Source organism: Macaca mulatta, chromosome 12 (assembly GCF_049350105.2).
Source record: "Macaca mulatta isolate MMU2019108-1 chromosome 12, T2T-MMU8v2.0, whole genome shotgun sequence".
Lineage (NCBI taxonomy): Eukaryota > Metazoa > Chordata > Mammalia > Primates > Cercopithecidae > Macaca > Macaca mulatta.
The window spans coordinates 79,228,638-79,250,122 of record NC_133417.1 but is presented as its reverse complement, the minus strand read 5'-3'; the positions used below and the strand labels follow the sequence as shown (position 1 = coordinate 79,250,122).

The following is a 21,485-nucleotide window of genomic DNA, read 5'->3' as shown; positions in this document are numbered from 1 at the left end:
GCCCCCTTAACATTTTGTTCTATAGAATAAGCTGTTTACATTTGGATAATATTAGTTTTTTGTGCAGGTATACAAGTTACCTCAAACTTAAAACAGTCCAGCTGGGCCAGGCACGGTGGCTTACGCCTGTAATCCCAGCACTTTGGGAGGCCCAGGCGGGCAGATCACCTGAGGTCAGGAGTTCGAGACCAGCCTGGCCAACATGGTGAAACTGCGTGTCTACTAAAAATACCAAAAATTAGCCGGGCATGGTGGCACTCGCTGTAGTCCCAGCTATTCGGGAGTTTGAGGCAGGATATTCGCTTGTACCCGGGAGGTGGATGTTGCAGTGAGCCGAGATTATGCCACTGCACTCCAGCATGGGCGACAGAGTAAGACTCCATCTCAAGAAAAAAAAAAAATTAGGCATGGCGGCATGCACCTGTAATCCCAGCTACTCAAGAGGCTGAGGTGGGAGAACCGCTTGAACCCAGGAGGAGGAGGTTGCAGTGAGCCAAGATCGCGTCACTGCACTCCAGCCTGGGTGATGGAGCAAGACTCCCATCTCAAAAACAAAACAAAAAACAATCCAACTATTAGCTTAACAGTTCTAGAGGTCAGAAGTTTGACATGGGTCTCACTGGGCTAAAGTCAAGGTGTCAGTAGAATTATGTTTCTTCTAGAGGCTCAAGGGGAAAATATGTTTGCTTGCCTGTTCCAGCTTCTAGATGCTGCCTGCATTTCTTGGCTCCTGGCCCCCTTCCTCCATTTTCAAAGCTAACAAAGAGGAGTCAAGTCCTTCTCAAATCTAATCATTCTGACACTTTGACATTCTGCATCCCTCTTCCAATTTTAAGTACCTTGTGATTACATCGGGCCCACCTGAAGAATCATGCAATAATCTCCCAATTGTAAGATCAATGTTAATTCTATCTGCAACTTTAATTCCCCTTTTCTTCGTAATGTAACATATTCACAGGTCCCAGGGGTTAGAATATGTACATCTATGAGGGACTATTATTCTGCCTTCCACAAATGGCCCTTCTATTACTGTCTTACAACTATTAAAGATTTTACTTCATACCTGGTTGATCCTGCCAGTGGTCGGCGGCGGGGGCAGGGGGTAGATTTTCAAATGAAACAAACTGCTTTGATATTTCACCAGTATAGGTATATAAGGCATATTTAAATTTAGCTGCAAATTTTCCCTTGTGTTTCAAAGGATATGGTAAGGGAAAACTATAGAAAGAACTGGTACAAATCACAAGTAACACAGTTCCAAAAATCTTCACATCTTGGACACAAGTATTTTTGTTATCAGTGTTCTATATTTTTTAACCATCTGCTAATTAATACAAAACAAATATTGATTAGATGGTTTCGATAGTTGGCAGTCACAATTTCATAAATTCTGCAAGAGAGTAACATTTTAAAGAAGTAAAACCACATCATCTGATATATATGTCTTTGCCTTGTCTGTGCACACACAGAAACAAATGTCCTCTAAGAAAAACTAAGTGAAGAGGTAAACAACCCTTGATTATTTAGATTTTTAAGACGAAGGGGGGAGGAACTTGAATTCCTTCCACAGTATTGTTTAATAACTTATAGCGCACCTCAAAGATCCCTTCTTCACTAAAAAAAAAAAAAAAGGCATGCATTTGAAGTTGATAAAGACTGCTAATTTACACCTTGAGTTCATCAGTGTTGCAGTGATTATTTTCTATCTTCTGCCTTTTTAGACTTTATAATTTTTATAATGTCAAAACCTATGCAATACTACCTTAAAGGGTTTCTGAAGCAATATAGTGTTCATGAAGAGAAATGCTGAAATGCCTCCTGTAATTAAAAATGAATTAAATATGTTATTTCTTACACTTTTCTCATTTGACTCACACACCGTGGTCCACTTTTTTAATGCAGATGAGGTTGCTCAGGCTGGTCTTGAACTCCAGAGCTCAAGCAATCTGCCTGCCTCAGCCTCCCAAAGTGCTGGGATTATAGGCGTGAACCACCATGCCTGGCCAATGTGGTCCACTTTTAACTTTATAAAGTGACTGAGATTTTTTTAGTCTCTGATTTAATTATCCTTATTGTTAGGATTGAGAAACTAGAAAGTACTGCCAAAAGCTCCAATATTTTTACCCATCTAATTCTGAGAAAAAATTTCCGTGTAGTTATGGAAGATGTTGATTTTCTGTCTGTTTTTCAGCCTTGGTCACCCAAGGGTGCTCCACAGCCCTAATGAACTACCATTCTAACTTTGTAAACTTAAAAACGGAAGAGAGGCATTTTCACACAAAATCATACCATGGTAACAAACAGCTTTCAAGAGGCTTAGCTAATGTGTTCCACATACCCTAATGATGGGGAAAATAATTGGAAGTTACTTTTAAAATAAAAATATTGGACATGTAATTCTACTTTTGCTTTTTGAAATGTAAGGTAGAAACCAAGGAGATGAACCTCATAAGATAAACCTCATAATAAAAGGAATGTCTAGTATGTGTAGAGATTCCTCTCAGTACCTAAAACCCAAGAAGAATCCTCCACGTTTAATGAATCTATGACTTAAGAACCCAGACAAAAGTCCTCAACGGGGATATTTTTTAGAAGACCAGCCTGGTGAAATTTGTCATTCTTACCTTAATAGAGAAGTTCCCTTAAAGAAATCTTGGCAGACTTACACGTTTCTTATTTATCCATGAGCCTGGAACTGCACGCGCATAGGACACATTTTGGAGGCATTTCTCCCTCTGCCTCCGCAGGGACTTTTCTCCTAACCTAACATTTAACATAACACTAGCAAATTAATTCCTGTAGGAGGTGCTGTCGATTTATAAATAACCAAGAAATATCAAGTTGCTAGGTTAGAACTTGTTTATCTGAACGTCTCCGTGGTAAATTAGTCATAATTTATTTTAATAAAGGCCAAAATGGGCAGAGGTTTCTGCAGCGTAGTGGCAGGTCTGCTTACCTTGCATTATGAAGCGGAGATCTTGTTTTGAACCATAGGGCTGTAATCTTAAGAAAGCTTTTCATCCGAAAGGCTTGGAGAGACCTTTCTTGCTGTTCTTCCATGAGACTGCTTGCTCATAGTGAATCAAATCATTCCACGCTGCTGGGAGCAGGCGTTTCCCAGTTTTAATCACTGAACATGTGGTATGCTTTGGCATTGAAGCTCAAACAGTTCAAAATCCACCTGAGCCATTTCACTCTTCTCCTTACCTAATGACCACTGGGCCAAGACGCTGGTGGAGGCGGCTGCGTAGGGCCGCAGCTCCACACTCCGGTCCTAAGACCAGGAAGAAAGTAGCACTTTTAGCTTCAGCAGCTGAATGATATTTAAAAATCGTATTTAGGTTTTCTGAAAAAGAAAACCTCTACTATAGTTGTCATTTCTTGAAAAGAGATAAAAGCATGCAATACCTGCAGGCCTTGGGAGCATTCTCTGATCAAAAAGGCAAAAGGCCTTGAAAAAGTTGTGAGGAACAAGTCAGACCGGGGAAACTAAGGTTTGGGAAAGCGGGGGCTGCTGAGAGCTCTCCTACCTGATCGAGGCTCCTAAAATCCGGTTCCTGATGACGGGAAAGGAAGAGGTAACTCCACAGCACCTTCCCCCTTTCTCCTCCCTTCACGACACACTTAACATCACCCCCAGAATGCCCAGAATGTAACAATAATGACGAAGATGTGCGAGATGAACGCGGAGAGCTGCCTGGAATGAAAAGAAAAACACCCTCCGGCCCAAGCTGCCCCGAAGTCGCCTTTCTCCAGTCCCTCCGGCTTGAAGGGCTTTGCGAGGGGGTGGACAGAAGTGGAGGTCCGAGGGTTCCTGGACTGACAGAGCAGGGCTTCCCAGGAGGACGTCGCCCTAAACCTAAAGGAAGCCAGAATGGGGGGTGGGGTAGGGTGACGGGATGAATCCTGGCTGGGGTCGCCCCTTCCCATCTCGAGGCGACGCCCCTCTGCGTGCTCTGGTGGTTTCCTTCTCTGGATGCGCGTCTGGCAACCTTGCGAAAACACCCCAAACCGAAATGGGGAGGCCGAGAATGAGGGGGCGCACACCCTTCCTAGCAGATGCGCCTCCGGCGCCAGGAGGCCGCCCGACACCCGACCCACAAGGTGCGGCGGGGAATGGTCGTGGCCGGCCCTCTGCGCGGCTCCCTGGCCCCCCGTTGGCCCAAGCCACCCCCTAGAAGCAATTCTCAGGCCTTTCCGCTGGGGGCCCGCCCGCCAAGGGCCCTGCCAGTCCCCGCCTAAGCTTGCCGGGCCTCGGGCGCAGTCCCCCGCGCGGGTCGGACTCGCCTTCAGCAGTTAGGAAAGCGAGCGAATTGTTCTGGTCGCTCGCGCTCCACAGGTGAAGAGGGCGCTTTATGAAGCTCTTGGGGCAAACATGAAGATATCAACTTTCGTCAGCAATCTGCAAGCAGAATGTGGACTGGGGGAGACACCCTGTCACTTTGCATTTCCTTTATAAATAAATGAATCAACCTGAAATCGTTACACGCAGGCAAAACAATGCAAAATCCCCAGTGTGAAATTCTAAAGGAAGAGAGTATAAGGGTCTTGGAAAAACTGGAACTCTTAGGGGCTGTGGTTTTCCGGGTCCTCGACAGCCGGCCCTGGAGGGACGTGTCCCCACGGACATTCTGAAACCCTTTCCTTAACTGGAGTTGCAAACACACAGTCTATATTTATGTCAACAATATATGGGGGAGGCATGTCTGTATATATTTACCTCATACATATTTCTATACACTCCAGCGTCTGGGAAGGGTGGGGGGTAAATAACACTGAACGGTTAAAATTATGGAGAAGGGATAATAACTGATTACTAATTTGAAAGTAAACAAACAGGTGACTTTTTCAGATCAAATTCCTCCTTGTATCGTTACAATAAATATCTCTGAAGGAAGCTCTCTATTTATGTTGTCATTGATTAATTCTTCACTACCTCATTTGATTTCGATTTAGAACGATTTGATTCTAATTTAATTAGCATGTAATTTGGATGTACATAATTACTGTAATTATGACATTCAGGTAAGGCAGCTTTAGGCTGAAAGGCAATTTCAAATTTTCTAGCAACCTACTTTGTACTGGGAAATGGACAAGGACTTTGCGCCCTGCTATCCAAGTAGTAATTAGCACATCTTTGAAATAGGCAGTGCGGCGGGGTTTGTATTAAAACAGCAAATACAAACCCAGCCGAGTTACCCGCCGCAAAGGTGGCTGCGAGTCCCCGGAAACGCGCTGCTGCTCCCCGGCGCGAGTTCAGGGAGCCCGGCACCCAGGCGCCTTGGCCGGGCTTTCGCGGCTGCGGGTGACGGCGCCTCCGCCGCCTCGGGCGCAGGGTTTGAAGGTGTCGCTTTTTAAATTAAAATACAATAAATATGCGCTGGGGAGGTGGGGGGCACAAAAATGGAGGAGGAGGAAGTCACTCCACCTAGTCCGAAGACGGGTTGGGGTCAGGGAGACAGTGGACTGGAAGAGGACGGAAAGGGGCGGCGGGGGTAGGACGATGCACTGAGAGGAGAGAAAATTGGCCAACGCGCCCAACTGTTACCCGATTTCAGAATTGGGTTTCAAAGGGAAAAGGAGAGGACAAAAGGGGTCGTTTTGCTCCGGGAGGATGTGCGCACCCTTCGGGGAGGCCTGGAGCTGGGCATCTGGGGGCTTCTCGCCGCCCTCGGGGGCCCTGCGCGCCCGACCCGGCTCCTGCCTGCCCAGCCGCCCCCCCGCGCCCCACTCGGGCTGGGGTGTCCGCCGGAGGACGAAGGCGAGGCAGAAGGCTGCTCTGGCCCGCCCCGGGTTGGGGCTGCGAAAGCAGCGGGTCCGTGGCCTCCCTGATTGTCCACGGGAGGCTGGTAGGGTGGGATGGTTTGGTGGCCTGTTTGAATCGGCCTGGTTCCAGCCGGCCCCGGATAGTCCACGCGGGCCTTGCGGGCCGGGAGCCGCGGATGCAGAGTCGTAGGGGTCTGCGTCCACAGCTGGATCCCCACATCCTGGGGTCCACGTCGCTGCCGACAACGCTTCAGCGCTCTCAACTTTAAGTTGGAAGACCCTGAAGTTGCCTTGAAAAGGATGTTAAATGCGACAATTCTAAGACCAGGGCCAACCGGTCCTTACTTTGTTTTGTTTGGATTTTCAGTTAGCACGTTCCAGAAACGACCCTTTTGCCCAGAAGCCACTGCCAAGTAGTGCTCCCCACCCCCAATAGCAGGGTTCGTTCCCCGCTGGAACGCAAACCCTCGCGTTTCTTCGCAGGATCATCTTGGTTGCTGCTGCTCGCGGCAAAAGCCGGTCTCCACACGCTGACAGCCGCAAGCCAGGCAGGCGGCGGCCTTCCCGCCTCGGAGCTCTAGGTGGCGCCAGCGAGCCGCACTCGCCAAGCTCCTCTTATGGGAATCAAGAGCTACTGTCAAACATAAAAGCAAATCAGAGTTTTCAGTTTTTTTAATGTGTTAAGAATGTTATTCCTTAAGAAAATTTGTAGCTAAATTATTCTCACTTAAAATAAACACTTAGTATACCAATTACACAAATGGGCGGGATTTATGTGAGATTTACTTCATCTGCATTTTTGTAGTGGAAGAGAGCCTTGGTGAATACAGATAATAGATGCAAATAAGATTAGAGTTAAAATAAATAAAGTTTCCATCCGAATAAAAAGAAATTCAATTTTACACGACTTGTAACCATTTGACGGAAGGTCCAGACACGCCATTCAGGTGCACAATCTAATCTCGTCAAAATAATGTTGTTTCCCTCCTCGAGGAAAGAAAATCTCTTTCTTTTCTTTTTCTTTTTCCTTGTCAGGTAGAATCCAATTCATTCCAAGGGGAGAAAACTGGTGTCAGAAAAGGAAACGCCGGAGGATGGTGCGGATCGTGGCTGGGTGGGCGCAGGGCGGAGGAAAATTTGCTTTTCGTTCCTCTGTTGCGCTGGAAGCTAAGGGACAGGAAACGCCAGGGAAACTGGGGGACTCGAAATCGCACTGCCCTCACCCGGGCCCGGGCCCGACTCTGCGCCCCCAGGCCGCGGCCCCCATCCGCGCGGACCTCCAGGCCGCTACCCACCTCTGAGTTTGGGCCCTTGGCCACCGCCTCCAGCTCCTTCTGGCCCTTGAGCCGGAGAGGCACAGGGCTCTAGGGCCCCGAGGTGGCCCTGGGGAGGCGCGGACCCACCGCAATTGGGGACCGAACTCGTGTTCTAACTGGGGGGCTCTCGCCTCCCACGCGCGCTGTCTCCAATTTGGTCAACCCCGGCCGGCCGGTCGCCACCCGCTCAAGTCAAGGTTCCCCGTGCCCCCAAGGGCGCCTAGGGCTGGGGGGAGGCCAGGCAGGGGGCCTAGGCCCTCTTTTCGCCTGTTGGCTTCGGCCGGGGCCCCCGGCCCCGCTCCCTCTGGGCTCAGGTTCCGTGGGCTGCTGTCTCCCGGCTGGACGCTCGGGCCGGGGCAGCCGCCCGCCGCTCCCAGGAGCCTAGGTGATGGACGTCCGCTGACCCGCGGGGCAGAGGCAGCGCTCACAGGCCTTGATCACTGGCCTGCGGAGGGAGCCGCGCGGCCAGCGGGACCTGCACAGCCGGGCCCTTTGATCTGCCTTTATTATCAACGACAAACAAAGCTGCTTGGGCCCGACGCCCGGGCGCCCGCGTTCCTGGGGAGACCCACCACACCCTTTACCCCGCGCCGCCAGCCCGCGGCCCCCAAACGCGCCAGGCACCCTCTGGGCCTCCAGTGCTGCGGCCCGAAGCCCCTCCAGGAAACGTGCCCCTACCAGCCGGCTCTCCAGAAGACCATCCCCCGACCAGAGGCGCTTAGGGAGTGGGGGGCTCCCGGTTATGAACAGCTTGATCGGGGAGAGAAAAAGGCCAAAGTGAAGAAAAACTCCAGGAAGAAGAGCGGGGCAGCCTGGCTGCCGGGAGCTTAAGAAGGAGAAGGAAGAAGCCATTGAATGTCACGCTGCAAACTCCCTGCTGGGGAACTTCGTTCTGTTTTATCGCTACTTTGCGACTTGGTGTTTCAGAACAGTTTCCGAGAAAACATTTTGATGATTGTTAATAACAAGAATTTATTTTTTCTTTCCTAAAAATCAAAACCTTCGCTCAAATTCCCAAGGTGGACAGTAATCAAAAATGGAAAAAAAATTATGTTGGTGCTGACTTCGCTTGTATTTCCTCTTGTGTGGGAAGTCTTTTAGAAATATTTTTATCTGTAAATATGTGCTTTATTTTCTAAATTAAAATTTTTTCGAATTGCGAAATTATCTCATTTACCAATTTTCTTTTTGTCTCTCTCTCTTTTCTCCCTCTTTTAAACTGGGGCTGTTAAGTTGGTGGTCAGAAGACAAAGAGAGTGAAAATAATTTTCATTTCAATAATTGCCTTCTGGTCAATTTAACTGTGCCTTATTTTGAAAGAGACTGTCTAAATGAGATTCCTGTCCCAAATGTGTTCCCAGGCCTGATCCCAGCCTTTAATTATTCCCGAGTTTTTTTCTTCAGAATAAGACGCCGCACTGAGTAATCACAAAGAAGTCAGAGAGCATCCTTGAACCTTTTCAGAAGCAGCGCCACTGATATTCAAATAACCTGCGAGGGCCATTTGACGGCGCGGGGACCTAGGCATTTCCAATTCACTATTTGCATAGATCAGTCGTCTTTGAAAAGGAAAGGAGCAGTTGTCTTCCATAACATTAAAAAGCCTAGTTATCAAATCAAGTGCTTAGTTTGGGGGCTTTTAAAACGTTTACATTTTATCTCAGGTTGCCCTTTACCGTTTGACATGCAAATTTGGTGCAGTTAATTTAGACAATTAAAAAGATCTTCAAGGGAGCTTTGTCACAGAGAATATTTGGAGTTTTCCCCGCGGACCAGCTGAGATAAAGTTGGCCAGAACAAATGATGTCTAGGAGATTAATTAGATATTTGATAAGACATGAATCCCTAATAAGGGAATACAAGGCACAGGGGGCTGCTGTGTGCTCTAAGTCAAAATTAATAACATTTAACAAGATTTTCATTTAGGCATGAAATGTCTTTTCCGGGGTATTGACTCTAGCGATTTATTCCCTTGAGTTGCCTTCCAACATACAGGGCCTTGGGAGCTAAAGACTTCTTTTTTAAAAGCGTTTTCCTTTCACAGATTGTTTTTAAATCACTTTTTAAAAACAAACAAACCCACCAGAATTTTCTCTGACGCCTCCCAGAGGTTTAGGCACCTCCTCAGTTAAAGCTGCCAAGGACCTTTGCATTCTTTAGGCGCTCCAGAGTTTTAAAATGTCACCTTTTGAGAGCCTTCACATTAAGCAATGCAACTACACGTCCTTATAACCCAATTTAATTTACGCTGTTGATATACAAATAAATAATTTTGACTTCTCAAAAACGTATATGTAATATGGCTTTTATAACCCACATAAACTTTACATTACCTACAACTAACATTAAGGGAATTTTTTCCCAACCGAAAAAAAATATTGACCCACGAAAAGGTTACTGAGGGGGAAACAGGATTTTTAAAAAAGGAAATGTATTGTTCAGAGTCCTTTAATAATACCAAAATGAAAATATGATGTCAAGATTTTCTTCATACAGATAAACGCATTTAATTTCTTTAGATGACCTTAACTTACGTGTTTGTGAGTGAAATGATAACTCAACATTTTAAATATCTTTTACATATATACTGACTTTCACAAAGTGCATCAGAAAATTAAAAAAACTCCCTGAATTTCAGGGATTCACCCAAAAAAACTCTATTCGAATGAACATTTACAAGAAAATAAAAGAGAACACAATATTTTGAACCCTATTTATACAGATGTTATGAAATACAGAGAAACTGTCGCTAGACTTCCAGTTTAATTTCTCACCTTAAGCCTTTCGATGCTTCCTTTTTTAGGAAAAGTCTCATTGTAAGTAGACATCAGGCAGGACTTGGAGCATTTTATATATAATATAATCCACACAAAGGGTGTTTTTATCGGTCCCGTTTGTTTTCAAATGTTCTGACAGTCCTTTGCTGGGTGGTGGCTTGTTTTTGAGAAAAGGAAAGAGACGGGTGTTGGAGGGAGGTGGATAGTGGGCAAAGAGGGAGCCTTTCTATGTATTGCTCTTCGCTCGAGAAGTTTGGGCGAGTGGTATGTGTGTGCGCGCGCGAGTGTGCGTGCTTGTGGTTGCAGGTCTCCGGTGTATGTGTACGTCTGGGAGTACGGTTTTTAAAGTGTTTGTGTCGGAGGATGGTTCGCTTTTGTTTCCGGACCACGCATTCGATTCTCATCCGGGCGCGGAAGGCGGAGGGGAGCTCCTCGCACGGCGGGCGAACCGCAGCCCGGGAACCCTGAGCGGCTCCACCTCGCGCCCAGCCGGGGCCCCGGGGGCGTCACTGAAGCCCCTGCCCTCCCATCCCCCGCTCTCTCGCCCTCCGAACCTCTCGTTCGTTCTCGGTGTCTCTACTCGCTCGCGTGCTCGCGCCTCTCGCCCGGCCTCTAAGAGTCGTTGGGGCCAGACGCTGCTTCCTTGCCTCCGGAGGAGGCCGCCGCCGCCGCCGCCGCTGCCGCCGCAGCCGCTGCCGCTGCCGCCGCCCGGGCGGCACTGACGCCGGAGTCATGCAGGATGAGGTCGGGGGATTCGGAACGGGGCGTCTCCAGGTTGCTGGCGTCCGTGTCACTGTCGCTGCCCTTTTTGCCCCCGCCGCCCCCGTTGTGCGTCTTAATGTGTTTGCTCAGGTGGTCGCTGCGCATGAAGCGCTTGTTGCACACAGGACAGGCGAAGCGCTTCTCGCCCGTGTGAGTCCGCAGGTGCCGCTGCAGCTCGTCCGAGCGCGTGAAGCGCTTGCCACAGAAGAGCCAGTTGCACACGAAGGGCCGCTCGCCCGTGTGCCAGCGCAGGTGCGCCTTCAGGTGCGACGTCTTCCCGTACACCTTGCCGCAGCCCGGGATGTGGCAGCTGTGCAGGCCCTTGCGCCGCAGGCTGGCCCCGGCCGGGCCCAGCCGCTCTGCCTCCTGGCAGTTGGGGCAGTCGCAGGTGGCGCGGCCCGAGTAGCGGCGGGCAGAGCGTGCTGAGCTCCCCCCGGCGGCGGCGGCCGCGGCGCCCGAGATCATGGCGCTGGCGGCGGCGGCTGCCACGGCGGCGCTGGAGTCCGAATAGGAGGGCAACACCGGCTTGAAGCCGTCCTGGGCCAGCAGGTGCTGGCTGGTGGAGAGCAGGTGCGAGGCGGCGGCGGCGGAGGAGCCGAGACCCGTGGAGCTGAAGGCCGAGTGCGTGAGGGAACTGAAGTCGGGGTTGTAGGTGCCCAGCTGCGAGTGCAGCGAGGCCTGGGGGGCGCCCGAGTGCAGCGAGCTCTGGAGCCCCCCAGCGGGGTTCTGCACTTCCAGCCACGACCCCGGGCTGCTGTGCACGTCCCACCACGACGACGCCGCGCCGTTGGTCACCTCGCCGGCCGCCAGCGTCGAATGGAAGCCCGACTTGTACCACGACTCGTACGGGTGCGCCATGCCCACGCGCGGGTACAGGCCGTCGGCCGCCGTCGTGTGCACCTTGGAAATGAAGGCCGACTGGCCACCCGCCTCCTGCGGGGACACTCCGGCCGCTGCCGCCGCGGCAGCCGCCGAGTTGGAGAAGAGGCCGCCGTAGTCGCTGCTGAAGGCGGACGACGTGGGCGACGTGGAGGCCAGGCAGAAGGCGCTGTTGGCGGCGCCCGAGCCGCCCGCCAGGCCGCCCGAGCCACGGCCCCCGGTGGCCACCGCGAAGCCCGAGAGGCTGGAGCCGAGGTTGCAGCTGGACGAGGAGCGCTTCCAGGGGTGAAAGCCGCCTTTGGCGAAGGCGCTCGACTCCGGCAGCGTCGTCAGCGGGCTCGTGTTGCCGATCTTGTTGCAGGTCGCCGCTAGCATGGCCAACGGGGTCGTTCCGAAGCGCGGCTCTTCCTAAAGTGGGTAGGATGGGGGAGGGAGCAAGGAGGAGGAGGGCAGGAGGAAGTGGGGAAGAAAGAAAGTGCACCCGTGAGCAGCCTTGTCCCCTGCGGCTGCTCCCGGGGGGGCCCTAGCTCCCCGCCTCGCGCCTCCTCCCCACGCGCCCGCGGAAGAGTCACCGCACCGGGCGCGGGACAGTGGCCATCACCGCGGCGAAGGTCCGGGGGCCGGAAAGTTGCTCTTCGCTGAGGCTGTAAATCAAAGATGCCTCCGTGTTCCCCGCCTCAGTCGCTGCAACCCTGACTACAACCGGACTTGGGTTGTCGCGGTAAACCGGCTCCTCTCCCAGAAGACCCCAAGTCGCCCTTCGGGGTGACGCGCGAAGGTAAACACAGAGACCAGAGACAACAAACACCGGGCGAGGGCGGAGGCGGCCGAAACAGCAGCCAGGGACGGGCGAAACTTGCAGCACTCCCAGGGTGGCTACGACTTGACTTTTCTTTTTTAATAGAAAACGTTTGGTTTTAAAGTTTACACACACACAAACACAGCGATTATGAAAACAACAATCCGAGGATAAGCGGCCAGAGACGTATTTTCAAAGTCACGGGCGAACTGGGGAGCCGCGGAAATGTAAATATTTATTAGCGTGACTAGATGGACTGCAAAACGATTAAGACTGTTTTCTGGAAACACCACTGTCGCATAATTGCAACAAAATCCCCAAAGCAAGGCGGGGGGTGGGGTATAAATCACGAGGGGAAGAAAAGAAACCTCTAGCTTTTCTTTGAAACCAAGTAAAAAAGGACTTCATTAAGAAGGCCTTTTCTTGCAAAGGCATCTGCTGGGTTCCAAAAACTTGGGGAAAAAATCAGTCCCAGAAATGTGGCAAGTGCTAATAGAAGCTGAAGCTGCAGTCCAGCAGCAACAGTTTCTCGGGAGCCGCAGACCCCAGAAGCCATAACGAAAAATTACTCCGGTTAAAACAAGCAAATGCGTTGCCGCGCTTGCGACTTACCCCGAGTATAGACGTGGCCATAGCAGGTCTCTGGCTGCGCAGCGAGGCTGGGAGCGGGGCTGAGCCTGGCGGCTGCTCGGAAAAACTGCTTGGGTCCCGCGCGGCTCCCGCGTCCCCGCGCTCGCGCCGAGCGGACTCCGGGCTCCCGCCGGCTAAACTCAGCCTAAGTGAGAGGAGCACCCGCTTTGAAGTGCCGCTGGCTGCGCCTCTCACCCAATGAGGGCGCAGGCAGAGCAGACGGGAGCTGCCCCGCAGCCAATCAGACGCGCCGAGGGGCCCGGGCCCGGGCTCCCGGCGCGTGCCAGTCAAGTCGGCTAGCTAGGGCGGCGGGGGTGGAGGGGAGTAGGGGGGGATACTTGGGTGGGGGGCGAGGGCGGGCTGGGGACTGAAGAAATTACAGTGCAATTAAAAATTTGCACACACTCACGCACCAAGCCAGGTTTAAGTACCAATGAAACCGGGCCACAAGCACCCCCCCCCACACACACACAAACCACCCCGAGATGTTGCAAGTTAGGGCTGACAGTCCTACTCGACTCCCCACTTGTAGGAAAGGAGGCAGGAGAGGAGGAGACACCCAGACACAGCCCGCACCAGCAGGGCCCAAGTGGAGACGGAAATGTCAGCCCTCACTTTGTGTGTCCAGGCTCTTGCCTACAGAACACAACTTCAGCTTATATCTATCATTCTTGCTTGGGATTTTTTTTAAAAAATCATTTTCGTGTGTCTTCTACCCAATTCCTTATTCCACTAGATTCAATGTTACTCTCACAGTTATACTGGGGAGGGGGACACGAAGGGACAGTTCCTCCGAGAGGAGCGAAATAGGCCTCTCTGTACAGATCTACATCCACAGATTTGTTGGGAGGGCCTGGAGCCTGCTGCATCCCGCCATTTCCCCCCAGCGGTGTAAGTGACTTCCTAATTGTCGCTCTGGCCTCTGACCCGGGGGGTAATACAAGTGCCACTCACGCTAGAGGCTTCTGGTGGTAATTGAGGGCACCCTTTGTACGGTTTCGCCAGCGCTAAGATACCAGGTTAACCCAGTTGTCAAATATGACTAAACAGTGGGATGTGCTGATTATCTGCCGGGTTTTGCTGGGGGCTGGCGTGGGGGTGGGAGGCATCAGCCCATACAACACGCTGCACGAAGCCGCTTATTTTCACACTGTAACAACTTTGGAAACAGAGACCGGCGCGAGCGGCGTCCGCCCCCACCTCCACCTCCGCTGAAGCTGCAGCTTGCTCGGCTGTTTGTTTAACCCGGTGAAGATTTGCATGTCGCGTTTCATCCTGGAGTGGAATTTTCTTGTCCCAGCTCCAGCCCACTCCCACTCCAGACTGCCAAGGCCTAGAGTTTCGTCTGTAAGGCAAGTGCGCCGTGTTAAGAGGTGGGGTCCCCCTTACTGCCCTGCTTTCACGGACGTGCCCGAGAAATCTCTCCAGGATTTTCACCCGGGAAGGCGGAGGACCAGGCCACACGTGGGCGCCCCCACATTTTGCAGGCTGGAAGCATCCTGAAGTCCTCCCTGGACCTTGTCAGTGTGAAAAGAGGTGTCCTCAAACAGACCAGGGTGCGTCTTCGAGTCCCCCAGCAACCGCTGAACTGCTTGTTTTTCTCTTTCTGGGCCCCGCTTTCTCTTTCTTCTCCAGGGTAACCAGAAGCTGTTTTTGAACCAGAAATACCAGCGCCCTCGGGCAGACCTGGGCGCTGGTTTTAACATAGCACACTCCCCACCAAACCCACACCCTGCTTCTTAGGAAAAAAAAATTAAACTACCAACCCCAAACCCTCGAGTGCAAACGATGAGTTGTCGCGGAGCGGGTGCAAATGACAAGGATGTGGAACTGTGCCACCCGTGTTTTCTCTCCTCTTTTGCAAGATCTCTTGACCTAAAAGTACGACCAGAGTGGCACTGCTCTCGGCCCTGTGATGGAGCCTGTGTGCGTCTTGGCGCACTCCGTGGGTGGGGAGGGCTATGAGGGTCGCTTTCTTGGATTCCTGTTAAAATACTTTGGCTCAGAATGGTTTTTTTTCTTCTTCTTTTATTTTTTTCTCTTTTTTAAGGTGGCGAAAGCACCAAGGAAATTATGACAGAGAAAGAGAAGGGACAGAGGAGAAGAGAATGAGAAGGCTCGTGTGGCTGTCAATGAAGTGCTGTGCCCTGGGAGACTGTAGTGGAAATGGGGGTGGGGAGGTGTGAAAAGTCCCTGGGGGACGCGGGGTGGAGGGTTGAGGAGAAATCAGACCGCCTAGACGAGCCGGAAAGCCCAGCAGGGGGACCCGGGGGCCGTTCCCAACAGGTGACTTCTGCCCTGGAAGAAGACAGTGGTTCTCGGCTTCCCATAGAGTCTCCGCGTGGATTTACTAATAGAGGGATTGTTAAGTGGCAGCGAGGCGTTTCCGACTCACCCTGTGCAGCCCGGGGAGGAGAAACGCCAAGATTTCCCCCGTCCACCTCCTCCCCCACCCCCAACACACCCTCTCCTTAAGGAAACCTGACAAAGTAATAAATAAGACAATCCGAAAAGCCACTTAGCACTAGTGACATTTTCAAGCCAACCATTTAAAACAGTTCTCGCAGACACCTCGGGCTCTGGCGCCCTGCTCGCCTTCCTCTTCTCCTCCTCCCCTCGGGTCCCCTCCCCTCCCCCTCCCGCCGTTTTCCCGTAGTTCCAGCTGTCCGACTCTAGACGTGGGCACTCGCATATTCCTTTAGATACACGCGTCTGCATCACAATAAAAGTTAGGGAAATCTTCCAAACGAACGCAGGCAAACACCCGGGCCACTTCAACTCTAAGGTGGGGCCCCAAGGAAATCTTTCGGAGGAAGTCCAGATTTTTTTCGTCTGACAGATTTTTTTCATCCTCTAAAAAAATCTAGTTTTTAAACAAAGATCAATGTGTTATGCTAAAGTGTTGAGCTGACTGTTAAAACATTTGGGGAAATAATGACAATGTAACAAAGGCCTGGTTTGGAGTGAATCATCACCCTTTTAAAAGTTAAAGCAATTTTCAGGAGAATAGCTTTCAGCAAACGCTTTACATTATTCAAAACGGCCAAATAATGCTCTATTATAGCGCCTGAATGCTGCCAGTCAGCCCCTAAGTGCAATTTGTGCAAAGGCCCCGGTGCCTTATCTCCACTTCTTTATAAAGAGGTGAATATAAAACAATTTCTTCCAAACCCAGACAGAGAGCACGAAAATTGCTTCCCTTTCTGCAATCAGGGCAATTTAACTGGAGTGCAATTAGCACTATTAAATGTCGATTCTGCATAAACAAATCTGACTGAGCAGCGAAAGTGGGGTGAGAACCTCATATACACTGAAACTGATTTTTTAAAATTATGTATCCGGGTCCTTTACAATTGATCCGTGACGTTTTCATCTTGGAATATATTTACATCATAAATACACTATGGTTAAATCAACATAATTTTTTTGCAAAAAAATTCAATACGAATCCTAATAAAGAAGAATAGGGTAATTAAAGGGAAGAGTTCACTTCCTTTGAACAAATATTGTTTCTCCCATCTAGGCTCTCCCGGGAGCTTTGATCTGAGCAACTGCTCAAGTTGCTGTGTTTAGAAGGCAAAGCCAGGGAAACAATTCGGTCATTAGCACTGATAGGAAGGATTGGACCTCCTAAGCCACAGATAAAATGCTTCTCCCTGATGCGCAGAAAACATAGTGGCGACTGGGAGGACCAGTTATTTTCTGAATAACTAGATATAGTAACTGGTTAAATATTAAGTGACTGCCCAATCTCCCCGGAGCTTTGACCTAGCACAGAGTTTAGCAGCGGATATACACCACTGGGGTGGGGTGAGGTTGGGGTGGGGTGAGGTGGAGTTGGGGGGACTCCGGAATATGGTTGAAGGGGAGGCACTGCGGGAGGAGGAACGGAAGGTGCTCGCCTTGGCCAGGCTGGCTGCAGTCAAAGTCTGGACCACCGGGACTAGGAGGAGGGGTTGGGGGTGAAGGGAGCCCAGCCTATAAAAAGCATTTATCTGACCTGTCCTCCCTACTGCCTTTATTTATTTGCTAAGCCACAGCGCTCCTTTTTAAATGATTTGTGCAATTAATTATGCTTTTCATTTGCATGATCTTCACTAGAGCAGTGATTATCAGGTCAGCACGGTGTGGGAGTTGCAGAGATACATTAATAACTTGAGTTAAAAAAAGAAAAAGCTGCCCTTGTGTACCAATGTTGCCTGCCATGAGCAAGGGAGAAGGAAGCCCAGGAAGGTCCATAGTGCCTGTTGAGTCGGGTGAATCCTTTCCACAGTTGGAGTCTTGTCAGCGGTTGGTGAAAATGAAATACAGCCTTTGATTAGCAGGGAATCTTTTATAGTTAACACATATTTATATTTTTTAAAGCACCAGTTGTTGAGATCAAATGGATGGAGAAAATTAATTAAAAATTGAGGAACTCTCCCACAGTTTCTGTTGAGCTTTCCTTTAATATTTGTTCTATAATGTCCTAATTCCAGCCCAACCCTTGCAAATGAAAGAGCAAGGAAGATTCAATAGGCCAATGGGACTTTCATCTTTTCTTTTTTTTGTATCTCAGAGGCGTCACTGCTATTTAGCAGTGGTAGAAGATGCAAATCTTTCTTGCCTCTGTAGGGTCTACTGAAGAATTTGAAAACCCCTAGTCTATTAAGTATAGTCCAAACGTTTGTTACACAACTAATTTTCTGCTGTTAGATGTATCTGGGCCATATATTTTAAGCTTGCCTCGATCTGTTTATCTGAGCCCAAAATGCATTAACAATTAAGGGAAAGACTGGTGTGTCAAAGGAAGGAAGGTGACTGTAGACTGTGTGATGATTTTAATGACTGCAATTATTGGAAGATTATTCAACAAGCATCATAGATTTGTTTACTGCATCACTCAGAAACTATGGGGGGCCTATTCAGCTTGGGGTTTTACTTTCCTCCCTCCCTCACCAACTATCAAAGAAGGGTCTTAGACCTAAGCAAATGTGGCATTCTGTAGTCACTTTCTTCTTTTTAAGAGCATCTCTTCCAAAATGATGCACATGTATTGTCTCAGCCAACTCTAATGGAACCACCTTTGGAGACATTAAAGCAATCTTTTCACATAGACCTGAACTAATATCAAGAAAAGCCAGAGGCCAGGATTTTGATCATTACTCAGTTTCTCCTAGCCAGGGTACCAGTTTCCTCAGTGTTACCCTTTCATAGGCAGATTTGAGGAGGCTTCCAACTCTTTCCTCCTCTATCCAGGGCTTGGAGAAGGCACTACAACCACAAAATGTTAAACAGGAGTGTAGGCATACCTCCAGGACATCCTGGGATAAAGATTGGCTTTTCCTTCCTTCCCTTTAACACACCCTCTCCCATGTTATTTCCTATCACAACTCCTGATGTTGCTTTATTAAAAATAAGTAAGTAAAAAGAAAAGGTATGGCTAAATGAATATCCGTTTGTGACTAAGGAAGTTTTTACTGTAAATACAGACACAAGGATGCAAGTAAGGAAAGTTTCTTGTCTGATATCAACAAAATGATCCTCAGTCCACAGTAATCTATAAATTGTGGCATGGGCTTTGCTCATTAATTGTGACAGATTTGGAAGGGAGATTGGGGGAAAAATGAACAGCAAATATCCCCACTAACACTCCCTTTCTTCCCTCCCCTGTAGAACTGAGACCGGAGTGACTGTGCCATCTAGACTTTCTTCCTGGGTTCTGTAATCGCCCAAACTCAAGCTTAAGGTGGACTTGCCTGGAACCTTCCCTGTTCAAATGTGAGCCTGCAGGATTCTGCAAGTGGCAATTAGGAGCCTATTACAAGCCATTAGATTGATCAATGTACCTTAAACAATGCGAATGAATTATATGACTGATTTATATGGGGAAGAAAAAGAAAGCAGTGGGGGAGGACGATTTCATCTCCTTTACATCCACACGCTGTTCTGGAGAAGAACCGGGCCCAGCCTCTGGTTCATCATAGCTTAGAACCACCCGAGCGATTTATCTAGAAAACTTTTCAAGCAAAGACAAGGTCCTCTCAGCTTGTCCGGTGGGTGGCGAGGTGCACGTTCTCTGCCTCTCTCTCGGCTTCCTAAGGAAGAGCTTAGAAAGACCAAGGCCCCGAGGGGCGGCGGAAGGTCACAGCGACTCCACTCCGCTAGCCAAGGACACCACCCGGAGCGGGCCCAGCTGCCTCCTTCCCTGGAGTCTGTCCCCAGAGAGAGGGAGGACGACTTACATATTTGTTTAACGGAGTGCTGGAGAGCTGCGTGGCCTCCTAATTACGTCAGGAACACAGAACCATCAGCCCTTGAAGTTTCCAGCGAGACTTCGGAAGGAGCGGCGACCCGGCTCCAGGCGCGAGATGACGCGGGGGGTGGGGAGGGAGGGTACTCCGTGGAACGGAACTCCAAGCTAGGGCTGGCGGTTCCAGCTAATCTATCTGGCGAAGACAAAATTACAACAGAGCTGGAGCGATCAAAGCTGGCCCCCGCCCCCACCCCCACCCCCGCCCGCCCGCCTTCCCTGCCCAAAGTCTGTTTGTAGTTGTCTCCTCGACTGCAGACACACTCGTCCATCTTCTCACGACAAGGAAATTCCTGCCAGTTTTCCCAGAGCCTGCAAGGAGAGGACAAACGCACTTCACCCGTCCCAGAGGAGGAGGATTCCCTTTGTTTAACCTCCTCCTCCCACAGTCGGCCTTCAGCTCTGAAATGGGGGAGGGGAACAGGGGATGGAAAGACCGTGGGCGGGGAAGGGCGGTTATAACAGAACCCCAGGTCCCACTCTGCCTTGCTGGTCCCTCCTCTTCCTCCTCCCTCTTCTCTTTCCAAGCTTCTCCCCCACCTCTCTCTCCCTCCTTCCGATCTTCTAGAGCCTCTTCCCACCCAAGTCCTCTCTCCGGCTCGCGCGCCCAGAGCCTGGGCAGGCGCTGTTTATTTCCCGGCCTTCGTGGTTTGGCGGGAAAGGGCTTCGTCCTGGCTTGTTCTTGAGTGTCTGGGACAAATCCTTTTGTTTGTGTCTAAACGTGGAATGAGAAGCCTTCCAGGTTGATAATGGGGCTCAGAGAGAAGAGGAAAATATCAGAGAAGCAACATGCGTGTGTCTTTTGCAGCCAGTATGCGATGGCAGTCCAGGGTTTGGAACCCCTTCCAGGTGGATCATGATTTCGCACACACACCCAACTGTGTTCATCTGTCTTTCATTACCCATGTTCCACTCTCCTGGGTTCTTTTCTAAGTTAGTTCCTTTCAGCCCTCTCCTTCCTAGACCCTCTTCTCAGAACGCTACCGTTCAGTGAGAGGGTGAGAAAAAAAAGATAGATCGTAAGACTCCCCTCGAGGACCGAAGCACCCCCGTGACATATCCGGAAACAGGCCAGCCCTGGGCCGACACGTCCATGCTTTCTTGATTTCGGCCACTGTAGAGCCCAACCCTGACAGGCTGGACTTTCCCGTCACACCCACCGATGTCAAACCACGCCCTTCCAGATCCAGAAGGATACCCTCCGCCCTGACCCGCTTCTTGGAACATTGACTGAAGGGTATATACACAGGGGTAGAGGAAGTCTCCGTGCACTTTAGACACGTGCTCCTCCCCCTCGCCCCGTTGCCACATGCAGAATGTGCACTGATGACAAACAGACACACTTACCAGGGCACATGCCAGCGGCGTCCATCCTCCTTCCCAGCCAGGCATCAGCAAGCGAGACCGCCTTGAGGCAGGTGCCATCGCCGCAGGGAGGGTGGCTCCGAGCTCCAGATGTCTCCCTGGGAGTCGGGGCATTCAGGTACCCCAAAGCCAGTTTCGAGCCTCCCGGGTGGGGTGGGCGACCTTGACGAGTATGGGCGTCCCCCTCCGCCTCCCGCTGTGCTTCCGCGCCGCTTTCTGCTCTGCACCACCTCCGCCGCCGCAACTGCCCGAGCGTCCCTCTCCGAGAAGCCCTCTGCCCGCTGCATGCAGCCCATAGGCTCCACTACATCTGGGATGCATTGCCCCTTAATTGTCAATCCCATTATTGTGATCAAGTGAACGTTGCTTATCTCTACATTTATTGTTTAGGTAAATAGAGGCTGCATTTAATCAATATGCAGGGCCCCAGCTCTCGCAGCGCCAAGTAACTTAAGTCAACGGTGAAGATTTCAGTGTGTGCGTAATTACAGTGCTCGCGGAATCATCGCTCCAGCTCAATTCCACGTCTCTTCGCTGACCCGGGGGAGGGGGAGGAGGGAATGGGAGGAATCTCCACCCTCCAAGGGGTCGAGGGCCGGCTCCTTAAGGGCAAGTAAAAGACTTCGTGGCGGTGACACCGCGCGCCTGGCCCGCGCCCTCGGCGGTGCGCACTGTGAGCGCGGGGGCCTGAGGCGGGACTGGGGACTGCCCCCGACTTCTGAGCGGCAGAATCTGGCGCTTGGCGCCCCGGCTCTACCGCTCCTGGACCCCTCCCCTTCCAAATTTGCCTCAGGGAGGAGGGTGGTTCCCCATTCGGCGGGTCCCCGGCAGGCGGGAAAGCGGGGGCGGGGCCCTGGAAGTGGGTTGCCCCAAGTTCGCGACGCCCCTGCCCCAGCACG

The 21,485-nt window shown here is 50.8% G+C and overlaps 1 protein-coding gene and 1 long non-coding RNA gene across 2 annotated transcripts; both read right to left on the bottom strand.

The window, feature by feature from the left end:
* Nucleotides 1-9,516: 9,516 nt before the first annotated feature.
* SP9 (Sp9 transcription factor) lies at nucleotides 9,517-13,071 on the bottom strand. The gene is made up of 2 exons (XM_015110389.3): nucleotides 12,912-13,071; nucleotides 9,517-11,908 (listed from the first exon to the last, which is right to left on the bottom strand). The coding sequence occupies exons 1-2, from the start codon at nucleotides 12,930-12,932 to the stop codon at nucleotides 10,472-10,474; spliced, it is 1,458 nt and encodes a 485-aa protein (XP_014965875.1). The 5' UTR covers nucleotides 12,933-13,071; the 3' UTR covers nucleotides 9,517-10,471.
* A 4,179-nt stretch (nucleotides 13,072-17,250) lies between these two features.
* On the bottom strand, nucleotides 17,251-21,078 carry LOC106992651 (uncharacterized). The gene is made up of 2 exons (XR_013402050.1): nucleotides 20,569-21,078; nucleotides 17,251-19,533 (listed from the first exon to the last, which is right to left on the bottom strand). It is a non-coding gene; the product is annotated as an uncharacterized LOC106992651 (long non-coding RNA).
* Between the last annotated feature and the right edge of the window lie 407 nt (nucleotides 21,079-21,485).